We start from the raw sequence: 23,839 nt of genomic DNA, 5'->3' as shown, positions 1-23,839 counted from the left end.
TTGATGGTGCGCATGCGTAAATATGGCTTTGTGGGTGTGTATATGAGGATATAGGGAAAAAAAAGAGGTAGTGACGTATTTTGAAAGTTTATTGCAGTACTATTTATTTATAGAATGAGAAACCATGCACATAATCGGAACTAGAAAAGTAGACCTTTGTATCGATACCATCTGTTAGGGATGAGAGCGTACATTAGCTTATCAACTATAGCTTACAAAATGTTGATTTTTCACCAAAACATCAAAATTTTGCTTATATATCTACATTTAAAATACAAAATTGATGTATAAAACGTATTTTTTTAAGTATTCTGATAGGGAATTCGTATTCTAGACATTTTAAACTATTAAAATCAATTAATTTTAAAATATCGATATTTTTGACCTAGATCTATGTTTTCTCACTGTGCATCCCCCTTAAACTTAAAAAAAAATACTGGATTTCATTAAAACATAAATATACATCAAATAAAAAAAAAATACATTAATTAAAACATAAATACCTACAAACATCTTACTATTAAAACATGGACTATTTCAAATAGTCAAGATATAAAACAAAGAAAAAATATATATTGAAAAAAAAAAAGGTATATAAAGCATTTTGTTTTGGTAAAAGAAATAAATGATAGCAAATTTCTTTTTAAAAAAATGGAATACTAAAAAGTTTGTCCAGTTTTTATCTAATAAAAAAAAATATTTGGAATTAGACTCCTGGTTAAAGGTAGAAATATTGTCATCAGAAGTGCATTGTAATATAGAAACATGAAACTACATAAGTAATACATAAATAGGTATATTTTGTTTGGATTTCATTGAATACATAATAAATGGGGGACTAAAACTAACTTTTTTGGGGACTATCCCAAAAATCACTATAGAGGGAAGTTTCAAAAATACTTTTCTAATATTATTGAGCACACTATCTTTCATGAAAACAATGAATAAACCTCTTCATGCCAGCAGGGTTAGTAATATCCATTCACTGGAAAAATGAGCAGACGTGGTGCCAAGGGAGGTCACTACCATAGATTAGATATAAATACTAATTCACCAAAAGGAAAAAAAAATGTAAAAGGCAGTTTTAATTATTGGACATTTTCATACAATAGAAAACCCATGAATAGCAACTGTTTGGTGTATCTGGTGTACAAAATAAAGTTTTTAATAAAGTTTATTGGAAAACTTAATTGAAAAAAAACAAAAAAAAAAAACATTCCTATTGTTCAAAATATTAAAAAAAAATCAACTAAAACACTTTAAGGCACACAAGTTTTGCAACCTCTGACATTTTCATGACAACTTTAAAACCAAATAATCTTGTGAAACCAAAAGCTTTTTTTTTTGTGCCTGTTTGTTAAAAATCTTTTAGTCATTAATACAAACATTTCAAACTTAGCATCCCAATGTAGGAGTCAAGGTAAGGCTTTAACAATGGCTTTGTGGGAGAGAGGCTAAGTATGCTCAAGCTTGGCTTGGCTACCTATCAAGGGGTCTCGAGGTTCGACACATGACTCTAGCAGAGTTGTGTATAGAAAGTGCCTAAAGGCAGCATGGAAAACCTTCTCCTAGATACCCCCCCACTGGTTCCCAAATGAGATTGGACTATAGAGCACTAAGCTTGCCATAAGTATGAAAGTTGCCCTTTATAAAAGCTTTTTGTTTTTAAAATGCATAGAGTTACATTGTCTGGAAATATTAGCAAAACAGCTAACAAACATGCAATCATTCCTCTAATTAATATACAAGTCTCTGTAATGAGAGAGTCTGTCCAAAGTGTGCTTAAAAGTATAAGGGTCAGTCTCGTGATGCATGTTATTCTGATTTAAAAATTAGGGGAGAACATTTTTTTCTAAGTACATTTTGGAAGTGATGTAGGAGTAAACAAATATTACGACCTAATTGTATTTTGTAAGTCAAATTGTCACCCAATTAAAAATTAGGTTCATGATTTCAGTGAGAGGTATTCATCACTGCACTTTAAAAATCAGGATGTATGCCCGATACTGCGCTTTAAAAATCAGGATGTATGCCCAATACTGCGCTTTAAAAATCAGGATTTATGCCCCTGGATTATCTAACATTAAGCAATACCAATTCAGAGATGGTGTTTCATTATTCAACAGATTGTATCAAATGTAAAGTATGTTAAGACTTTCATAGCAACTACAGGTTTTAGCAAAACGGAACATTGGTAAAAGTCTACAGTGTGGTTTATGCTGGAGATAAATATAGACCTATTGAGGTTGGATACTGGAACTACCTTTTTAAACGAAAATGCAAAGTCAGAAAAAATAAATTGCCAGTTTTGATCACATTAGATAAATTGCTTAAGTGAGAGATAAAGAAATACTTTTCATAAATTGGTTTGATCTTTTCTTTCTTTGCTAAAGCATTAGACAATATATCAAATATATATGTATAATATATTATATTATGTATATATATATGTATATATATATATATACATATTTTCATTTTCTGCCAAAGGGGCTGAATGTCTCTCCATGTCAACATGTGAATTTACAAACTTCAGATTGTTTCCCCCCAAAAGAACAACAAAATGCAATAGAAATGTTGAAATGGTCCCCTCTATAAAAAAAAAATATTTGTTAAAAATGAATTCTCTTAAAGTTGCTAAAACTTAAGTATTTAGTTAAGGTTTTAGATCACAACAAAGCAACATATTGTCATTATCATAAAAATAAATACATTAAATATCAAGATGTTAAAACTTGCGAAGTTAGACTTGAATTATATTCTACTAAGACTGCATGTGACAGTCTGACTACCATCTGCTTCATGACACAAAGCTACATTAATATTTATGAAATATTTGTGTTTTATGAAATATTTTTACATATCATTCAGGCAAAATGCATCCAAGACTTTTTTTGTAAAAGATTGACATGAATTAAAATGAACTATCACAAAGTATAAAGCTCAGCAGAAAGTGAACTAGTCTTCACATGGACAGTACAGTACATGAAAGTTTTACATTAAAATAGAACAAAGACATTTTCTTCAGCAGGAATATATAATGGTTAAGGTAGATTATATGTAGAATCTAACATGATAGCAGAGAAAGACCAAATTTGCAACTAAGTAAGAAAAAAACCAACAAGTTTCTACAATTGTTCAACTGTTTTTGTTCAGTCTTCTATAATAATTGAATATGATTGTTAACTGACATCTCAATAAATATGAACAAATTTCAACATCTTATCATTGACATGATACATCACAGTTAGCTCTTTTGAATTTTTTTATTTTAATGGCACATTACATTTTGTAGACATTTGAGCAGAATACATTGACATGGAGGCCAAGAAAGAAACTTTTACTATCACAAACATTTTCAAAAGAGCAACAAAGATTTGCAAACGATTCCAAGTCCAGTCTTTTGAGCTCAAACCTGCTGTGTGAACACATTGGCATTCACACAAACAGACAAGATTAGTTTGAAATAAATAATTAACCTTAACATCGGTAATAACTTTATTTGGTCTGATAATGAAGAGACATAACATTAACCTTTCATTTTTAAATAACTAATGTGATATTAAATTTATCGAAAGAATGATAATTAATGTAGGCGAGCAATGACATTGGGCTATTTGTAAAAGGTGATAGTATGTAGTCTTAAGATGAAGTTTACTGGTATCACTGGGCTTTGTATTTTTTGAAGCTTTGTGCTATGATTATCATTTTATAGAGAGCAATTAGAACTGTTATTGTTGAAGTGTTTGTTTTTATTATGGTTGTCTATGAAAGAATATTATGCCTTCATGTGATCATAATGAGCACTTTGGTAATATAACAGTAACATGAAAAACATTAGGCCTACCACATCCATCAGCCAATAGGAAACTAGACACATGTACTGTATACATCTGGACCACAGCTCCAAACACTAGTTCCAGCTAATGTTGTAACCTTTCCAAGGTGACTCAGGAGCAAGATACACTCTTCTGGCATTAGCCACAAAACTTACAATTCCATTGTAGCCCATTCTTGGCACACCAGACTGTTAAAAGCACACACAAAAATTATATATATTAAATAAAATAAAGTAAGTAAAATAAAGTTACCTTATGATCTAAATTCTAATCTAATGTATAATTCAAAATCCAAAGTCTTCACTGAGGCTCGAACCCAGGACCCTCAGTTCGGAAGCCAAATGCATAACCACTCAGCCAAGGCGCTGCCTAATAGAGGGAAATAAACAGTAATATAGTTCGGTGATGCTCAACCATTTTCAGCCTGAATGTCATATAAACTTCAGACACTTTGTGTCATTGGTCGCATCCCCTAAAAAATCATCAAGTCCGATGAAACTGTAGGTCTGGGACTTTATTATGTACTGTAGACAGAAGTTTCTAGGGGCCACTCTGTCACTGGCTGTAGTGGATGAAAAGCTCAATCCATGGTTTTTCTTTCCTTTCAATCAGACTAAAAAGCAATAGCAATATCATCAGCTAACTCTTAAGTGAGAGAGGGCAAAAGCCCTGGACAGAAGACCCTGCATTGTGCACAACACAGGCATGTCACCATACAGGTTAAGAACATGTGCCTTCCCAGATCAGTCGAAACTGAATTCAAAAGTCATGGACAGATGAAAACAAATCAAAACATTGTTTCCTCTTCCTCCTAGCAGGGGGGACACAGTGAGTTTGGCCTGAACCATGCGAAATATGAATCAACAGGACAAAGGCCCATCCTGCACTGGGCTTTAATAGTTTGTTCAGACCCGGGCAGCCTCAGCCTTGAGACTCCTGGACTCCCTAGCTTTTTTGGGACATAGCACACTAAATATAAACTTTAAAACAAAATAGTCCTATTGGGAACGACATGCCAGAACTGTATTAATTCAGATTATTTTTGAAGTATTCATTTTATGACCTCACACCTGTAGGTGGGAGATCACTTACAAAGGTCCTGGGATAAATTTGAAGCCAAAGAAATCCACTGCTGAGAACAAATGTTGATGGTGGAAAAAAAAACAACTAAAGCGACCAGTAACAATGGTTATGTCTGCACTGGATATGGCAAAATATGTAGGTTGCGGCTGGGGCTGCGTAGACTCTGTGGCATTTTACATCTCGAGAGATGATCTTTTCCCTTTGCAACTTCTTGTGTGACTAAAGAGGCCAATCCTTGATAAACAGCTGCGATCGCAGGTTGGGCATATATAATCACCAGGCGTCGTTGCATTTTCACCTTTCTTTCTGCCTCTGTTGTGTATGACATCTGCAATCTGGTGGCTGAGCGGTAAAGGGCTTGACTTCCAAACCAGGGCTCGAATCCTGGTGAATACTGGGATTTTTAATTTCGGGATCCTCGCGTGCCTCTGAGTCCACCCAGCTCTAATGGGTACCTGACATTAGTTGGGGAAAAGTAAAGGCAGTTGGTCGTTGTGCTGACCACATGACACCCTCGTTAACCATAGGCCACAGAATCAAATTACCTTTACATCATCTGCCCTATAGGCCACAAGGTCTCAAAGGGAAAATTTTTTTACTTTTTAAAAGAAAATACTATATGAGCCCATAAACCTCTAACCTAACTTTAAAATTCAGTATCCAAACCAAAGAGGAATAATCATAAAGACCTACACAAATAGTTAGCTCACTTAAACTATAATTAAAAAAAAAGGCTATTTAGAATAAACTACATTCTATTACTTTAGAACACATACCACATCTACAGTTTTATTTTTGAACTACCATTTGGTATGAAGATTAAAAGTAGGTTGTAGTTGAAAAAACAAACTGTTCAGCTAACAAAATATAAATAGTGTAGGTATTCTTTGTGTTAGAATGGTTTAAACATTGTACCTAATACTACTGCATCAGGAAATACATGGTTAAAAAGAAAACAATAAACTTCTAAACTAAAACTAATAAGCTGGATAATCATAGCCATTTAAATTATTGTACACTTCCTTAACCTTAAAACATGACAATACTTTGTTCTATTTAACTTTAAAAACCCTCTCATCTACACAGAAAATGTTGTCTAATTCATCTGTTATGGTCAACAGTTAACAATTGTGTTGAAAGTCTAAAACAACCAACCCTCTTCATTTTCCTTAAAACAACCAACCCTCTTCATTTTCCTTGACAAATATAGGTTCTGTAAAAGGTGTGCGGAATCTGGAACAATCATTTAATCTCAAAACTGCCTTCACTGGAAGTCTGACAGGAGACCCTCAGTCAAAAAGGCTTCCCACCATTCAGCCCCCCCATTTCACTAAATTATTGACCTTAAAGTCCTCCATGATTCCAAACTGTTTGGCTATGCTGACAAAACCAGGCTTGTCCTTGTACTCCACCCTCACAGCTTTCTCCTCTGGTCTTTGATTGCTGGCAATATCAGCTGCACTTAGCAGTGGCAAGCTGTACACTTTCTGTGTATAGGATGTGTTGTAAACATCCTGACAGAAAACAGAGACAAAAAATGTGTACTAAAATAAAATGTACAACATACTATTTAAAAAAAAAAAATTAACAATTAATTTAAAAAAAAAAAGGAATATTTAAATTTTTTTTATAGAAAATAAAAATTGGATGTATCAAAATAAAAAAAAATGAAGAACTAATTTCAACTCTAATAAAAATGTTAGTAAAACTATCAACTTTCAAATGCATGACTAGCCTGTATTAAAACAAAACAGTTTCTTTAAATTAAAATAAGATTCAAAATAAAAGCATTATGAAACATTTTTTTTTTTATATTCTTTACAGTGTGACCTAACTCTAACAAAAGGATTCAAGAAAAGAAATAATTTGATCAACATAGTGTAAGTTCACTAGTCAACATGCTGAAAACAGACGCAAGCAAGAAGACATGCCAGATATGCTCAATAAATATATTACTTTTTTCCTGTTAATAATGCTAAACATTTACAATCTTACAGTCTCAATGTAGAGGCACACGGAGGCAAGGATTCTAATTATGGTTGCAATGATTTTGCTGAACACTTTAAATACCAACAAGTTTTAAAGTTGATGATAACCTAACATTATAACATAGTATTCATTAGTGACCAAGAGCAAAGTAATGGCTCATACAAAGTGTCATCAACTTCATAAAGAATAAATCATAAATATTTATGTCACTTGTTAAGGTCCCCTTCACAACTATGTCTAAGGATTGACAAAAACCTACCTTGTTTAAGTACGATAGGTCCAGTTTTGAGAAGGGTACAAATTCAGTGTTAAGTTTAATGTGTTGCAGGTACTTATCATAGAATGCCCCACTGTGAATATAATAGTGACCAGCTATTGACAAGGTAACAGAGGGGGACACAAACACAACAGACAAGTCCCAGTCACACAAGAGGGGACGGGAAGAGAAATATCGGTATTTTATTTCATATCTGGCAACTGAAGTAATTGTGACTTGCTCCATCTGGATAACATTTAACATAGATATTATTTAAAGTTTTAATGACTTCATGTTTTTCACCAATATGCACTATGACCCCAGGATTACAACAACATGTCCAGCTGGAGGGCGGAGAGAGTTAATACCAGGGACCATCGAGACAACAGTCCAGAGAGCATATCACACGATCAGGCAGCAATCAAAGTGCAATATGCACCTTTTTTTTTGACAGCATGATTTATTGTTGCAAAAGATTCTTGGGTGAATCTTGTCATTGAGAACAAAAAAATTGCTTTAGAATTTAAATTGCTAGGTTGTTTTTTTTGTGTGTACTTGAGAAAACAGCACTCTTTTGATAAGAGCTGTTTTTTTAACAACCACCAATATTGAAAATATAGATTTGTACACGTCAGTGGCTTAATGGGACATAACTGCTGGCTGCATTTTCTGTTAATTATTGGTTACTGCCAAAAGGCTTGACCTCAAGAGACAAACTACCACAGCACTGGAAGGAATGTAACTCAATGTGACAAAATATTACCAATATCTCTTATGCAGGTATAGGAAAAAATCATAAATTATTGGGAAAATCATAAAAGGGAGTGAAAAAGTTTACATTTTATCACTTTAAAATTTTTATTTTTATTTACCTACATGAATGATTTAATAAACTTCTAACCTAGAAGAGCACACGACTTACATTGTAACACAAAAAAAAGCTATTTTCTTTTCCAAATTTTAATCAAATCTATTCTCTTTTCTATAACATTTTCTCAGATTTTGTTTTTTTAATGGTGTCATAATGGCTACTTTCAGCCACATATGTACTTCTTAACTGAAAAAGACAAAGCTCCTTTATAAAGATAAAGACACATGAAAAAGTGAAGTTACATGAACTCTCAATGGATCACAATTTTACACTTTTAATGGTGCATGTATTTGCTTTGGGTTGGGGGGGGTGACTAAGTGGTTAAGCACTTGGCTTCCGAACCCTGGGGTCCTGGGTTCGAATCTTGGTGAAGACTGGGATTTTGAATTTCGGGATTTTTAGGGCGCCCCCGATTCCACCCAACTCTAATGGGTACCTGACTTAAGTCAGGGTATGTAAAGGTAGCTGGTTGTTGTGGCCGCACAACACCTTGCTCTTTAACCAAAGAAACCGATGACCTTAACATCATCTGCCCCATACATCACAATGTCTGAAAGGGGAAAGTTTACTTTTATGCATTTGTGTATGGGTTAACATGTGAGGCACTGAGGTCTTCAGTAATACACAATCTGATTAGTCTTAGTCTTGTGTGTTGTTTGCAAGTGGTTTAAAATTAATTCAGGTCAGTAAAAAATTATTTATTCATCTGACAATCAACGATAAGAAGCCAACATTTTTAGTTCATATTTTCGGTCAATAACTTCATTAACTGCCCAAGATATTACAGGTAATTTTCTGAGACTTGCAGTGTGAGAGTGCACTGGAGATAGATGTGCCAATGTTAATTCACTACAACGTATATCAGATTACAGCATGCCACAATAACTTTACATTAGTACCAAGCAAGAAGGATTTAAAGGCAGTTCCAACCTGAAATGATAAAACCTCTTTTTATTAACTGTATTCCTCCCCTCTACTAGATCCAAATGTTCAGTTTTCTTTTTTTTTTTTTTTTTTTTGAAAAGGGGGGGGGGGGGGTAATTTATTAATAGCATGCTTTTTATTTTAAAAAAAAAGGGGGGGGGGGGGGGGAGAAGGCAAGCAACTCTATGGGAAAACACACCAGAGTACCTTTTCATGCTACATACACCAAAATACAAACATTTTTTTAAATGAAATCAATACTTAAGAAAAACAACAACCTAGTTGCTCCTACTTATGTCTGCTTTATTTTATATATTAACAATTGTGAAATGTATAAAATTACAATGTAACACCCACCACATGATTTTTTGTGTTCACTTATACAATTGAAAGATAAAGGTGGCTTAGTGAAAATGCAACATGCACATAGAAAGTGAACTGTATTTTAATAAAATCGACAACTGTATTGTTTTTTTTTCTCTTGTTAGCTTTTAGATCACCAGGACAATGTTTAACAAATCTTGCATTAACAAAACATTAAGCTTACTTGCTAACTCCTTTAGCACCAAATGTTTTAGTCCGACTGATTTCAGGTCGCAAGCATTGTCTACCTTTTCTTTGATCTGGGTGCCTCATCCAATCATCCCAAAATCTGTTTAGAAATAATGAATACAAGTGCAACAGGCACAAGTATGAGATAAAAGAACTACAATAAAAAGGGCATTATAAATAATCCAAACAAAACTATTAATATTAATTGCAGGTTTAGCAAACAAGCTGATCCTGACCTTGCTCAATAAATATCGGGCAATAGACTGGATTGCTTCATAACCTGCGTTCTCACTATCAATGCCACTAAGGCCAGTCCTTACCAGTGATGAGAAATGATGAGGGTTAGGTGTGGGGATAATGAATCCATCTTGTAAAACCTCAATTACTAAAGAAATGTAAAAAATTATCTATATCAATGGAGACAGCTTGCCACCTAATGCGCCCAATGGTGCAGGAGGATCTAAGTCACTTTTACTATTAGAGGATCTAAGTCTAAGTCACTTTTACTATCAGAGGATCAAAGTCTAAGTCACTTTTACTATCCAAGGATCTAAGTCTAAGTAAGTAGACTCTTACTACCATTGATGTTCATTGACTCATATTATTACCACTATATAGAGACCCTCACATCTACAAACCAGTCGCATTTTTCAAGTTAAAGAATGACAGCTTTTTTACTAAGAGGCTGTTAAACAACTTAGCCTGACAAACTCAGCTGCCACTTTAACAAGAGAATAGTCTTGTCAGGAACAGATCACTAGTTCAAAATATTCTTAAAAACACTGATCTGTTATTTTTTAAATAAATCAACTTCTCATTGAGTTTGTGTTTTATAAATGCTAATTTCATGTTTAATTGAAGTGCATGAGCTTTGTGTTTTAATTAGAAATAGTAAGGGAGGGAAATCTTAAAAGACATATTTACTCACGTTATGGGCCAGGTAGACCTCAGCTCCAACCATAAGTCTCTCTCCAGCATCCAACCCAGACCAGGAAAGAAGTCTGTGCGATACAGTAAGGCTAAAAAAAAAAAAGAGCATCCAATGTCAACTTCTAAGTCCACTGACAGCTGAGTTATTACATTGTCACAAATAAATAACAAGCAAAATTTAAAAAAAAAATATTTAAATAAAAAAAAAAAAAAGCTTATATTAAATGTAGTTGTATCACTTAGTTTGGATCAGTTATTAGTAATTAAATTTGTAAAAGATCCAGAACAACAACAATAAATGGGAGGGGTGCTCAGGGGGGGGGGGAGAGAGAAGAAAGGGATATCTGGGTGGATTTTACAAAATTACATGAATTGGTTTTTAAAAGCATTTACAAAAAAAAAAAGGGGAGGGGGAACGACCTGAATTCCAACTCATGGCTCATGCAGCCTTGTGCCGACAACTAACCACTCAGACAGACAATCAGAGTGAGTTGATATAAGCTTTGTAAAAATATAAATTTCATTCAATACTTCAACATTGATTCAGTACAGTAGTGTTATTTACAAATGTATCATGTCAGACAATCATAAAAATATAACAACTTAGACAACCTCGTATAGTTATCAATAAAATCCAGAGCACATTAGTAGCCCTCTTAAGATGGAGCATTTTAGCATGTCTTGTGATAAAAAAATTCCTAACAAATAAACTAATTACTTTACAGACACAAAACTATATATATTATTGAAGAGAAATGAATGAACTAATACAATCTTATGGAATTTATTTGAAATATTAACATTTATTAAAATAAGCCGAGCGCATTTGCATAATTTTTGTGCATAAATTTACAAAAATGTTTTTTCAAAACAGAACAGAATTATAAAGTAAGAGTTTTTTAAGAAGTTTTAGGCCTGAATAAGCCCTAATACATGTGTTTAAAGAAACAAGGCACATGGAGACCCTTCAGACACTTCTATCACATTATTTAACTACTTTTCTCCCTACCCCCCCAGGTACCATGGAAACAAACACCTTCATTTTTGCCACAGTGACAGCCACCCATTCTTGACCCAGGGATCATTTTTTGAGCTGTTTGTTTGTCAGAAAGTTGGCATCATATTTATTAATCTCTCTGACAAACATTTGAACTAATTTGATAGTAAAAAAAAAAAGAGCGTAAAACAGTCTATGGGGTGCTAATCCCTTGGTGCTTCCTTGGGTCTTCTCTATCCAGCTCCTCACCCTTACCTCTAAGCCCTGTTACCACGAAATGACATTGTCAACACATACTAGATCTAGATTTAGTACTAGTGTAAACTTAGATCTAAAGCTTTCCTCAATAATACCCAAATTTTATTAGGTCTATCATAGTTTAAATAAAATCAGAGTCAGTGAGTTTGCTTTCATCACTATCATCAGCTGACATGTAATAATTTTCACCTATTACTAGCTAAACTTCAAAATATCAATACAAAAAAATTATCATACAAAAACAGCCAAGGAAGCCGCCATTACAGTCTACTAATGTGTAAAAATAGGAAGAACTAATCTGATTGGCTGATACAAAACTGGCTAGCCAATCCTGTGGTTGGAAACATCGCGGCCGATAGATCGGCTGCTTCGTCTTTTTCGCCAACTAGCCTTGGGCTGATAGATCGGCCGCGTCACTTAAGAAGGTTAAACTAAAATTCCCATTTCCTAAACAATGGTCATTGACCCTCCAGGTTAATCTCTCCCGAACTCATCAACTAGCACTGACTCATTTAACCAAAAGATAGGCACATCAAGGGGCAGAATTTAAGGATTAAACACACTACATCGCAAACACACTAGCACCAAACTTTCATAACAATGTGCCTTTTTAGTTAGGAAAGTTCCCCTTTCAGACCTTGCGATCTATTAGGGAGATGATGTTAAGGTCAACTGTTTCTTTGGCTAACGGTTAATGAGCAAGGTGTCATACAGCCAGCACAACGCCCGATCACCTTTACTTTCCCCAAGTCAAGTCAGGTACCCATTAGAGTTGTGGAACATTGTAAAAAAGATACTACCATCTCATCAAGCACAAAACAATAGAATGCTCTTATGATCTGAAAACTGTGCAATAGTGAACAGCGTAAAGGAATAAAAAAAAAAAGTCTACCTGCTTCATCCGACACTTTCTCATTCATGCCATTATCATTCCAGGCTGACACACACCAGAGGTTAGAGTCATTGTGTAGCAGCGGACGCAGAGTGGAAAAGTATTCATAGAAATCAGGAGCCACCTCAATGTCATCTGCAAAGATTAAAACATTTGTTGGTTTACTGTAAAAATAAAAAAAAAAATTTCTTTTCATTTCCCACAAAAATATAAAACTAATACTTTGAATTTTAAATAAAAAGAAAGAAAAGGTATTTTACAATAATAATAAAGGCACATTTCTTATTCAATGTGTTAGGACCAATTCTTCTCTACTGCCATATGAGCATGGAAGAGTTTGCCTGAATAAGCCTGGAAAACCAATGCATGACGCATGACTAGCTTAACACTTGGACATAATTATCTTCTCTTTTTAAGGAATGTCTGTATTCTGTAATTTATAAGATGAGAGTAATTTTGTTAAAAGTAGATTGTTATTATATGAACCAGGACCATACTAAGTCTTATTTCTATTGTGCTTACGCTTATACTACGGGCTCAATACTAAGAAGATTTCATTCAAACTCATTTTATTTACCCACTTTTAATGAAATTTTCTTAGAATTGTTTAGTAATTATGTATTAAACAAGAGGAAAAAAATATTTAAAAACAAAAATAACAAGCAAAATACAAAAAAAAGAATACTTTAAAAAAAAAACAAAGCTTATATATATATAACGTTAATTGTATCAATTAGTTTGGATCAGTCATTTTAATTAAATTTGTGATAGACATAAACTAAACAATTTCATGCTTTTAGCTTTCTCAATATGCCATGATCCTATCCCTTGTCTGGACAGGTTGGAAAGGGGTAAGGGAGAAAGAACGAAATATCTGGGTGATTGCTTTTTAAATGTATTTATAATAAAGCAAAAAAAGGTGAATGATCTGAATTCGAACTTGCGGACTAAAGAAGCCTTCTCAGACTTCTCAAGCCAACATGGTAACCACTATGCTGCTAGAGAAGAGCTTATGAACATGGAAGATTGTATAGTTATCTATTGTTTCTATTTCATGTTTGTGTTCACTAAGCCTCAGACGACAACCTATAAAGGAGAATGATTGAGCTTATGCCAGCTTTGTAAAAAAAAGACTAATCTAGTATCTGGTATAATTGAGTATGCTTTTTACAAAGTTAATTGATTTTGTTAAGCAGTTTTTCAGCTTGAGTTAATTAAAATCGTAACATAACAAGATGACATTGAAATTGCTATGAAAACTTTACCAAGATCTAATTCTAAACGAGCTTTATCTTTGTTTTATTTCAAGTATGTAATATATTTCAACTAACAGAACTATCTCCAAGCTGTTTATTTTCTATTCAAATCCAATTTGCATCTCAGTACTAGATCAGTATTGTAAACTTTACAATGTCATTAAGAATGCTTTATATCAGGCCATATGATTCATAGGGTAGAATAATAAAAAAACAACAACTTGCTATTATCTAAACATAAGCTGGGCTATATATTCAATTTGGTCTGTCAAAATGGCACATACAAAAATGACTAAAGCAAAATTTGTGTTTTTGTTCAGTTATGCGCATCTTGACTAGACTTGGCCTTATACATTCCTACTCTTTTTTTCCTTTTGTTTTTCTCCCGTAGTTATTCAGTCTCACCGCTTTTCAAAATAAAAAAAATTTTCCCCCCTATTACAAAGAGAAACATGGGAGACTCTTTGAAAGTCAGAGCCCTGTCATCAAAATGTCACTGAGCAACGGCTGCAAAAGTCTTAGGGAAGTATGATCAACAAATCTCATGAACCAGCATTAATGCTACACATTCTTCTTCTTGAAGTGCTTACTCACTGTCGAGAATTTCTTTGGAAAAAAAAAAAAAAAAAAAAAAAGCACCAATAGAAAACAACCTCAATTATTATAAAAAGTTTACCTCAAATAAACCTGTGGAACAAAATGCATGCAATAGAAAAAAAATTAAAATGTATAACAAATATCTGACAATGTTATAGTCTTTGAATTAAAAAAAAAAAAATCAGAAATACCAGAAGTAATAATGTAAATAATACATTTTATCAACATTTTTTTTTTTACAACTTTAGAACTCTAATAGTATGAGCATTAGAACCAACACAAATATCTTATAATATTTAGGTTCCCAACCACAGAAAAAAGATTAAGCAACATTTAGCCTGGGTGGATACTGGCAGAATGGTAAAACCATTGATTTTTTTTACGGAGAGAAAAAGTTAAAACGAAGACAAAATTATCAAAAAGAGCAGAATAGATGTTAGAGGTAACAAAATGGTAGCTGGTTTTTACCTTCAACAATGACAACTGCAGAGAAATTGAAGACCATAAATACTTGTTCCAGAGCCCACTTGTAATGCCTGGATACTTTATAGTAGTTGACTAGCTTGGAGTGAACAGCAGGTACCGCAATGTCACTTAGGTCTGGTTGCTATTCAAAAACAAAGACATTAAATATATGTCCTTTCTTACTCAAATGAGCCCGCAATAATAATAATAATAATAAGGTATTAAACGCCGTATAAATCTAGCGCGTCAGACATTTACACAGCTAAATCCAACCTGGAAATCTCCTCACATCTCAAACAACAAGACTAAACTAAGAATCTTAACTCTAATGTCAAGTCTGTCCTACTGTATGGTTCTGAAACATGGAGAACTGAAGCGACAACAAAAAAAGTACAGACCTTCATCAACAGATGCTTGAGAAATATCCTAAAAATACGCTGGTATGACAAAGTAGAAAACACCAAACTGTGGGAGATGAGTGGACATAAAAATTTAGAGGAACAGATCTTAGAAAGGAAGTGGAGATGGATTGGTCACACCCTTAGAAAAGATACCAGCAACAGAGCTAGACAGGCCTTAGAGTGGAACCCCCAGGGAACAAGACGCAGAGGAATACCAAAAATAACATGGCCACGCAGTGTACTAGAAGAAGCAGAGAGGACCGGGAAGAGCTGGGAAACCATAAAAAAAAAACTAGCAAGAGACTGTGGAGAGTAGTGTTTTTGTCGAGGCCCTACGTTCCACGAGGAACCCAAATGAATGATGATGATGATAATTGTCTTAAAGGCTAAAAGCCCAAAGAAGAATTAAGTATTAAGCAGACCAAACATTACATCAGACACAAAGGCATTGTCTGCTGGATGTCCATTAAAGTTCAGTCAAACGTATCTAAGCTCTGTATAACATGATTAGCTCTTAATCTAATGAATTAAAATTGCTTTAAAATTTATGAAAATAATATTTAAGCTATCTTATATCTTGGCTAAAGGGTCATACAGAATTTTATCATATATTAACATAAGCAATGGGAGGTGGTGGATGAGTGGTAAAGCCATTGGCTTCCAAACAGATGGGTATCAGGTTTGGATCTAGGATAAGACTAAGATTTTGAATTTTCTGGATTTTTAGGAGTCCACATTTGGCGTCATGGGAAATGAAAGGGCAGATAAGCTTTCAAAGGCAGGATCATCTATGGAACAACCAGATAGACCTGTTAACTACCTCACCCTAAGGTCAATATTAATCAACAACCACAAAGAAGAGTGGCTCAACCATTGGGCAACAGGAAACACAGGCAGATCCATGTACAAAGAAATGACCATGCCTAACAAAGTGGACAGTGTTAACTTCCTCCCCCGCAAAGAGCAATCTACAATCTTCCATCTAAGGACAGGACACACACCTCTATTAAATTATCTCAATAAAATAAAACCCACACAACTCCCCCTTTGTAGACACTGCGCCTACCCTTATGAAACCGTAAACCATATCCTTTTAGAATGCCTCTTCCTAATCCACCTTAGGCAGTCCCTACTACCACTACAGCTCAACATAACCAACACCCTATATGGCAGTGCTGAACAACTGAAGAAAACAGCACACTATTTTTCCTTGGCACAGTCTGCAAAAGAGCTGACAGCTCAAGAGCAAAAAGCTGGCTAGAAGAAGAGTCCAACCAACTCTAATGGGTACCTGAAATTAGTTGGGGAAATTAAAGGTGTTTGTCATTTTACAGGACACTCTTGTTAACCATAGTGAATAGATCTTTACAAAATCTATCCTATTGATCGCAAGATTTGAAAGGGGTACTTGTGACGATTGTACTTGTATAAAGTATTGTAGATAGTTTCTGATAGAATCTTGGTTATAAGATAGAACTAATTCTCTGTTTATTTGTTGTGATTTCATTGGTCCATTGGTAAAAGTGGAGTTAGTCCACAAAGCCTTATCAGGAGTTTAGTTATTTTTTTTTAATTTGACATAGGCAACAAGAAGAACAGACACATGACTAAAAGGTTGACTAAACAATGAAAAAGACAGACCCACAACACAAAGGCTCACAACTACTAACTTTGATAAATGTAATGTTATGCAGATGAATGTATTTCTTGATGACATCAGCAGTTTCTTGATGACCACAGTCTTGGCTTACAATTATGGGGAATTTCTCAGCTGAAGGTCGGTATCTGAAACACAATTACTTTTTTACAGCATTTACAACCAAATAAAACCATCTTGTCTAAGTTCCTAGGAGTCAGCACAGAGCTAATTAAATCAAGAGCATTTCTAGCGCTGCTGACCTTGACCAATTAACACAGCAGACTAATAACAGAAAGAAATCATTATGCTAGGCTTTTATTGTATTAAGACACTTCAGAAATAATCAAAATGGAAAAAAAAAAAAAAGAAAGAAAAGAAGCACGGATCAAAAGGAATCAGCAGCTTTTAAAGAATATGCCTGTTTTTTATTTAATCACTTTTCCTGCAACTCTTTTCCTCTGTTTGGACATTCAGCAGTTTTCTATGGAGCCCTGATACCATGGTAACAGTTCAAACTTGTTTGTCTACTCATATCAATGAGCAGTCATGAACTGACAGACAAGTGGTAGTTGTCATGAAGTATAAAGTATCTTACATCCAAGTACAATATTTATATTAGCAAGAAGAAAAAAACAACATATGAACGGGACTCTCCCTGCCCCCTCTAAGCCTTTGAAGGAACTATACTTAATACTCCTTTCAACTATTTCCTCACATATCTTCTCTTAGGAAACCATGGTCAATTTAACTTAAAAAGCATAGAAATGTGTTAACAGTTGATAGAATTATGCTTTTTTTTTCCCTTTCTATTTTATAACTATTTCTATAACTACCAAGGACATATTAATCTTTCAATTTCATAATCCATTATTGATGACATGAACTATCTACATATAAGCTCAGTTATAAATCAAAATGTTTTACTGTAAGAGTTTATCCAAAGCTATATTGACAGACACTCTGTTGCAGGCCAACACTAAAATGGGCAGATAACTGTCTTTGTTTCCTTTAGGGAGATAAGTCAGAGGATCTGTGTGGGAAAAAAAAAAGGAATGGATAAAATTAAAAAAGAAGTAGATTATGTAACTATAATGAAAACAAAATGTAAAAAAAAAACAAAAAAATCATGGATATATGTCAGAATACATTGACGAATACATTGATAATCCTAAATGATGAGAAACTAGGGCAGCATGGGAGGAATGGATAGAGAGGAGGCTACTCTAAATATTCTAAGGACTAGGAGAGGAAGGTACCTCTTTCCACTCTTTGAGATCTAAGGGGACAAATAATACAAAGCTAATTTCTTTCTATGGGCAGACAGATGATGAGAGTGTCAAGTAGCCACCACACCAACCAGCCACCTATACTTTCCCTAATGTACAACAGGTACCCATTAGGATTGGGTGGACTCATCTGCATTGTGCATCTTAATCCCAATTTTCATTGGGATTCGAACTCAAGAAACCTTGGTTTGAAGCCAAGCCCTTAACCGACACGCACACACACCCTCCCACTAGAGGGGAAACTGCACAATACTTACTGGTCACCAGAATAAAATGTTTCCCAACAAACTTTATTTTCACCATATAAATTAATAATTTGTTAAGTGATTTTTTAGAATGACAAAACATTATAATATAATAACATCTAGGCTACCAACTTGCAAGTCGCAGCCTGTGTAAAAGATCTCTGTCAGACTCCCGTTGGTGCTTCACTAAACTCTCCAGACTCAACAGTTTCTTTTCCAGCACGCTTTGTTTTTCTTCTAAAGTCTATAAAAACACACACAAAATGTATTAAAAATAAATGTATCATTTTACAAATATATATATGGAAACTCTCAAGATTAAAGGAAAATTCAAGATGAACAGATAAATATCAGTGTTCTAGGAACCATATTCAATGACGCTGAATTGACTAGAGAAAGGCAAAAGACTTGGATGCATGGTAAACAGTTGCTGATGTCTCAGTTGAGGCATAACAGTTACTTCTATCTCACCATGTATATTCTGAACAGCGTGAAAACATTATTTGGTAAGCAGATAGGTGAACAATATCTGGCCCAAGGTGAACTACCTGTGTTGGGAACAAATGCATTCAAAGAAACACCTGCATTCACGGCATGGGATTAAACTAGAGATCACAAACCTAGTTTTGAACAAGCCACATGGAATATCATCATTATAGAGTTCAATTTGCTACCTTCCAACAGAGTAGGGCGGTCAAATAATAAACAAAATGAGACATTTGTCCACAAAGATCAAGGAGTAAAAGTGTTGAAGGGATAACACCTCATATAAAGTTGTAATTCAAATTCAGAATGGTCAGAAGTGGAGACAAAGTGTTACGGCTTCAATCTCAACTACTGAGAGAAATCCATCCAAGTGGCCATAAGACTTTACAGGGCTCCATCAGACATGAATATTGAGACAATAATTGTTTACCTGTGAAAAGGTTTACCATTATTTTAAATATCATACGGTTTAAACACTTTAAGTATTTCAACTAAAAAAAAAATATTTATTAACTATTACTATAACTACTACTTACCAACAACAAGTCCTTTCTGGCTATAGATCGGTAGTACATAAAATTCAAAATCAAAACTGCAAGACCCACTAAGAAAATGGCCTGGGTAAGTGGAAATCGTCTTTTGATAAGTTTACGCATTGCTCAACTTGCAACACATCACAACATGTTTTCCTCAAATACCATTTGCAAAGAGCCTTTTTGGATAGGAAAGAAAAAAAAAATCTTTAGATGAGGCAACCACACTATAAAATCAAAATAATTGATTACATAACGACAAAACACAACATTATTACTTGAAATTCTATGCTTACAAATGGCAACAAACATTTTATTGGAGATAAGAACTCATTAACAATGCAGAGTATCTCATTCTATTGAAATGCATGACTTCAATCTATTCTTTTGCTTGTAAGATAATTAACAGAAATTATTTTAATGTAAAAAAAAATTTAAAATATTTAATGTCAAAGGCATAAAATAATTATGTATTTTTTTTTATTTCGTCAACATAACCTGTTGACTACTCTAAGCCCTGTAATAAACTTTTTATATGACATCTTTTAAATTGCATCTAGATTAATCTGAATGAATATCATATAAGCATATGTATTGATTTTAATGTAAGTTAACTGTAAGTTATAACTAGACAACTTAAAAACTGCTTAATAAAATCAATTAACTTTGTAAAAAGCATACTCAATAATACCAGGTACTGGATAAGTCTTTTATACAAAGCTTATAAATAAATATTAATTAACTCTACCTGTCTTTCTGTATGGTAAAATGTTTTTACACATTATTTTTCCCCAAACCCAATCTCAGATTTAGCTGAAATTTGGCACATTTATTTCTTTTACCTGACAACACAAGAATCAATGAAAAAACAAACAAACAATTAGTTAATTAACTATTGAGTTGGTAATTAATTAAATTTTGTTTGGTATCTTGAACAAGGAAAAGAAATCGTACTTGACAAATTAGTCCCCTTGAGTGAAATTTTTTTTTATACATTTAAAAAACGATCATGGTAAACATTCTGATCGAACTTACTAACTGGAGGGGGGGGGGGGGGGAGGAATTTGATTGAGAAAAAGTACGCTTGACGATACCCACCCTACACCTCTTTGACCTCATATTTAATTTTAACTAAGCATAGTGATACATTCAATCATACTATTTTATAGACAAAAGAATTCAAAGATACCATTGTCAGTTTTTTTCATAGGTCAGACCGATAGTGTACTATAAAAATCCAAACATAAAAATGGCTGCCAGCGGCCTAAAACGCTTGAACTCCACACTTTACTCTAGATCTAACCTTAGACTCTAGATCTAGTGTAGTACCCTATTTTTTTTAAATCAATAATTAATATTAAAAATTTACTACCTAATTCTAATGTATAGCTCTAGATCTAAATAATAGATATATTAATATATATATATATATATATAATATATATATATATATATATATATATATATATATATATATATACACACATATATATATATACATACACACATATATATATATATATATATATATATATATATATATATATATATAAATATATATATATATATATATAAATATATATATATATTAATTATATTAATAATTATAATTATAATATAACATTGATGATTGAGTCAATCAATGTGTCACTATGTGTGACAAGTAGACTTTTATAATTATACAATATATATACATACATAGAACATAGATCTAGTATCTAGATCATAGATGATAGATGAATCTAGATAGATCTAGAATCTAGAATACTAGATTAAAGTAGTAAGTAGATATAAAACTAGATCTAGATTCTAGATCATAGACTTCATAGAGATAGATCTAGATGTAGACTTGTAGACCTCTAGATCAAGAATCTAAATTCTAAATATAGATCTAATTATAAAATACATTTTAAAAATTATTATTAATATTAGATTCTATATATATTATATTATAAAATGATTTTATAATATAATATATATTATAATATATATAGATCTAGATCTAATATTAATAATAATTAATGTAAAATGATTTTATTAATAAGTGATAAAGACAACAAATTTAACAAAATCATAATGATAATGATGAATGATGTGATAATGTAATACTAAAGTAGATCTAGTAAAAGTACTAGGAGTACCTACAATAGACTCTTTCCTGGTCATTCTGTCATTTTCAATCATCAATGCAAACCTCAAACATTAACACACACAGTTACTCAAGTTACTGAGTAGTGAGTTAGAATCTAGAATCTAGTATTTACAAATCCATGATTAAATTAAATCGTATCAATGAATATGAATATGGTATTGAGTCTCTGAATTAATTAGATCTAGAGTTCTCTTCTAGATTAGATTCTAAAGACTAGATTTAGTAAAGATAGAAACTATTTGAGATTGAAAATTATGGTATATCGGCATTTTTTTTCCTTTAGTATCAAAAACAACATTTTTGATCTAGTGAAATAGGTAAAATCTTTAATTCTTTACGCTAAATAATATGGTTGTAGTTTTTATGAAATACAAACGAACACACATGACACAGTGTGTAGATTTTACGGCCGGTGTCGTTGTACTAGTTGTAGATTGCTGGATATTTACCACAGGATGTGGGTATCGGTTGCCCGCTGGTCGAGTCAGGGCCGGATTTATGTCTGAGGAGGTCCCGAGGCAGAATTTTTGTGAAGACATGGATAAGATATCTAATAACAAGATATAATAGGCCTATATTAGTATATGCTAGAAGAAAGAAATAGAGTATTTCTATATTTTATCTAAAAAGTTACAATTATTTATAGTAAAAAAATAGTATATTTTGTATGTTTTTTTATGAGTTCGTGGAGAATAAAACCTTGGCTGACCCGGCCACTGTCGTCGATTCGAAAATGCATAGATCTATATTAACGAGCACGCAAATCGTAAACACTTCTTAACCACGACAAAGTTGTCATCCGTAAAATGGCTTTTATTTCATCTCTAAAGACAATATAGATGCGCATCGGAGCATGCCTTATGAATCACTAGTTTTAGTTTCTTCTTGACTATACTACGGTCACAATCTGATGTGACTTAAAAAAAAGTTGGAAAAAAAGTAAAAGATTATTATAAGCCGTCTAAATTTTGAGACTTTTAAAATCTCTTTTGTGTAGACCGCCCCTTTTTGTGGACTCCCAAGTGATGTAACCCCCCTGCCCGGGCCTCCATTAAATCCGGCCCTGGGTCGATATCGAGTGCAAGACCAACCTCCGTTTTGTGGACTCATGAAGTAGACATTCCTTTATTTTATGTGCTCATTAAAAAAAAAACATACACAATATACAAACTATATACGGTATGTATTAGACGTGGAGGGCCCCTTTAATTTGAGGCCGAGGTCCGTAATGGGCGGCTGCGCAGTACCTTCATTTGCACTGTCGTAAATCCGGCCATGGCAGGTATAGGGCCTTTAGTCATTCTTTGTCAAATGCTTGCAGTTTTTTTTTTTTTTTTTGGGGGGGGGGGAATAAGCTGGGTATTTTTTATATATACCTTTGTTGGTTCAAGAAAGATAAGTGACGAGACAATTATAAACTACAACAGCCCCTGAGATTGATCTGTAAGATAAGTGGGTCAAAAAACAACACGACTCGTTGACGACTCAGTCAGCACTAATACAATCCATGCCTTAAAAAAAAAAAACACCACCATAATTATAGCCAGAGCATTGATTTAAAGGAAAATTGTCTTTAAATGGACTTAAAAAACACTATTTTTGAAACACTAATAATAGACTTCCAAGGTCCATTTATAAAAACACGTTGTTTGTTGTTGTTTTTTTTCACATTAGAGCCAAGTTACCATAAATCTGTCTAATGTAAGCCTATAATAGTCTTTTTTTTTTTACAAAGCTTATATGAACTCACACTGTCTGTCTGGTAAAAAAGTTTGTACATGTTATTTCTCTGACACACAATCTCAGATCAAGCTGAAATATTGCACAATTATTTTTTTTTACCTGAAAACACAAAAATTAATAAAAAGAACCAATCAGTTAATTAACTATTGGTAATTATTTATTTTGTTTGTTATCTCGAACAAGGGAAAGAAATTGTACTTGCCTGAAGTGGTATATAAGATGAACTATATAGAGTCCCATAAAAGGTCGCAGTTTTAAAGTAAGTTTGAAATAAAAAAAATAGGTAACTATACAATCTTCTATTTTCATAAGATAAGCACATCACTCGCAGAGTTATAATACGTCGGCTTGAGGAGGCTCAGATTGAGACATGAGTTCGAATTCAGGTCGTTCCCCTTTTTAAAAAATAACTTTAAGGGGCGATTAAGGTAAAATTCACTAAATA

The 23,839-nt window shown here is 33.3% G+C and overlaps 1 protein-coding gene across 3 annotated transcripts; it reads right to left on the bottom strand.

Moving 5' to 3' along the window:
• Positions 1 to 40: 40 nt before the first annotated feature.
• LOC106069718 (alpha-1,3-mannosyl-glycoprotein 2-beta-N-acetylglucosaminyltransferase-like) lies at positions 41 to 22,008 on the bottom strand. 3 transcript variants are annotated; one of them, XM_056017074.1, is made up of 12 exons: positions 21,990 to 22,008; positions 19,503 to 19,678; positions 18,613 to 18,724; positions 17,874 to 17,979; positions 16,981 to 17,095; positions 14,913 to 15,051; positions 12,592 to 12,726; positions 10,443 to 10,533; positions 9,510 to 9,614; positions 7,171 to 7,261; positions 6,266 to 6,436; positions 41 to 4,027 (listed from the first exon to the last, which is right to left on the bottom strand). In XM_056017074.1, exons 2-12 carry the CDS (start codon positions 19,620 to 19,622, stop codon positions 3,914 to 3,916), a joined length of 1,299 nt encoding a protein of 432 aa, XP_055873049.1. In that variant the 5' UTR covers positions 19,623 to 19,678; positions 21,990 to 22,008; the 3' UTR covers positions 41 to 3,913. The 3 variants fall into 3 exon arrangements, with proteins under 3 accessions (XP_055873049.1, XP_055873048.1, XP_055873047.1); XM_056017073.1 differs by lacking the exon at positions 21,990 to 22,008 and adding an exon at positions 21,641 to 21,971; XM_056017072.1 differs by lacking the exon at positions 21,990 to 22,008 and adding an exon at positions 21,645 to 21,971.
• Positions 22,009 to 23,839: the final 1,831 nt, after the last annotated feature.

Source organism: Biomphalaria glabrata, chromosome 18 (genome assembly GCF_947242115.1).
Source record: "Biomphalaria glabrata chromosome 18, xgBioGlab47.1, whole genome shotgun sequence".
Classification (NCBI taxonomy): Eukaryota; Metazoa; Mollusca; class Gastropoda; family Planorbidae; genus Biomphalaria; species Biomphalaria glabrata.
This window is presented reverse-complemented; position numbering and strand designations above follow the sequence as displayed.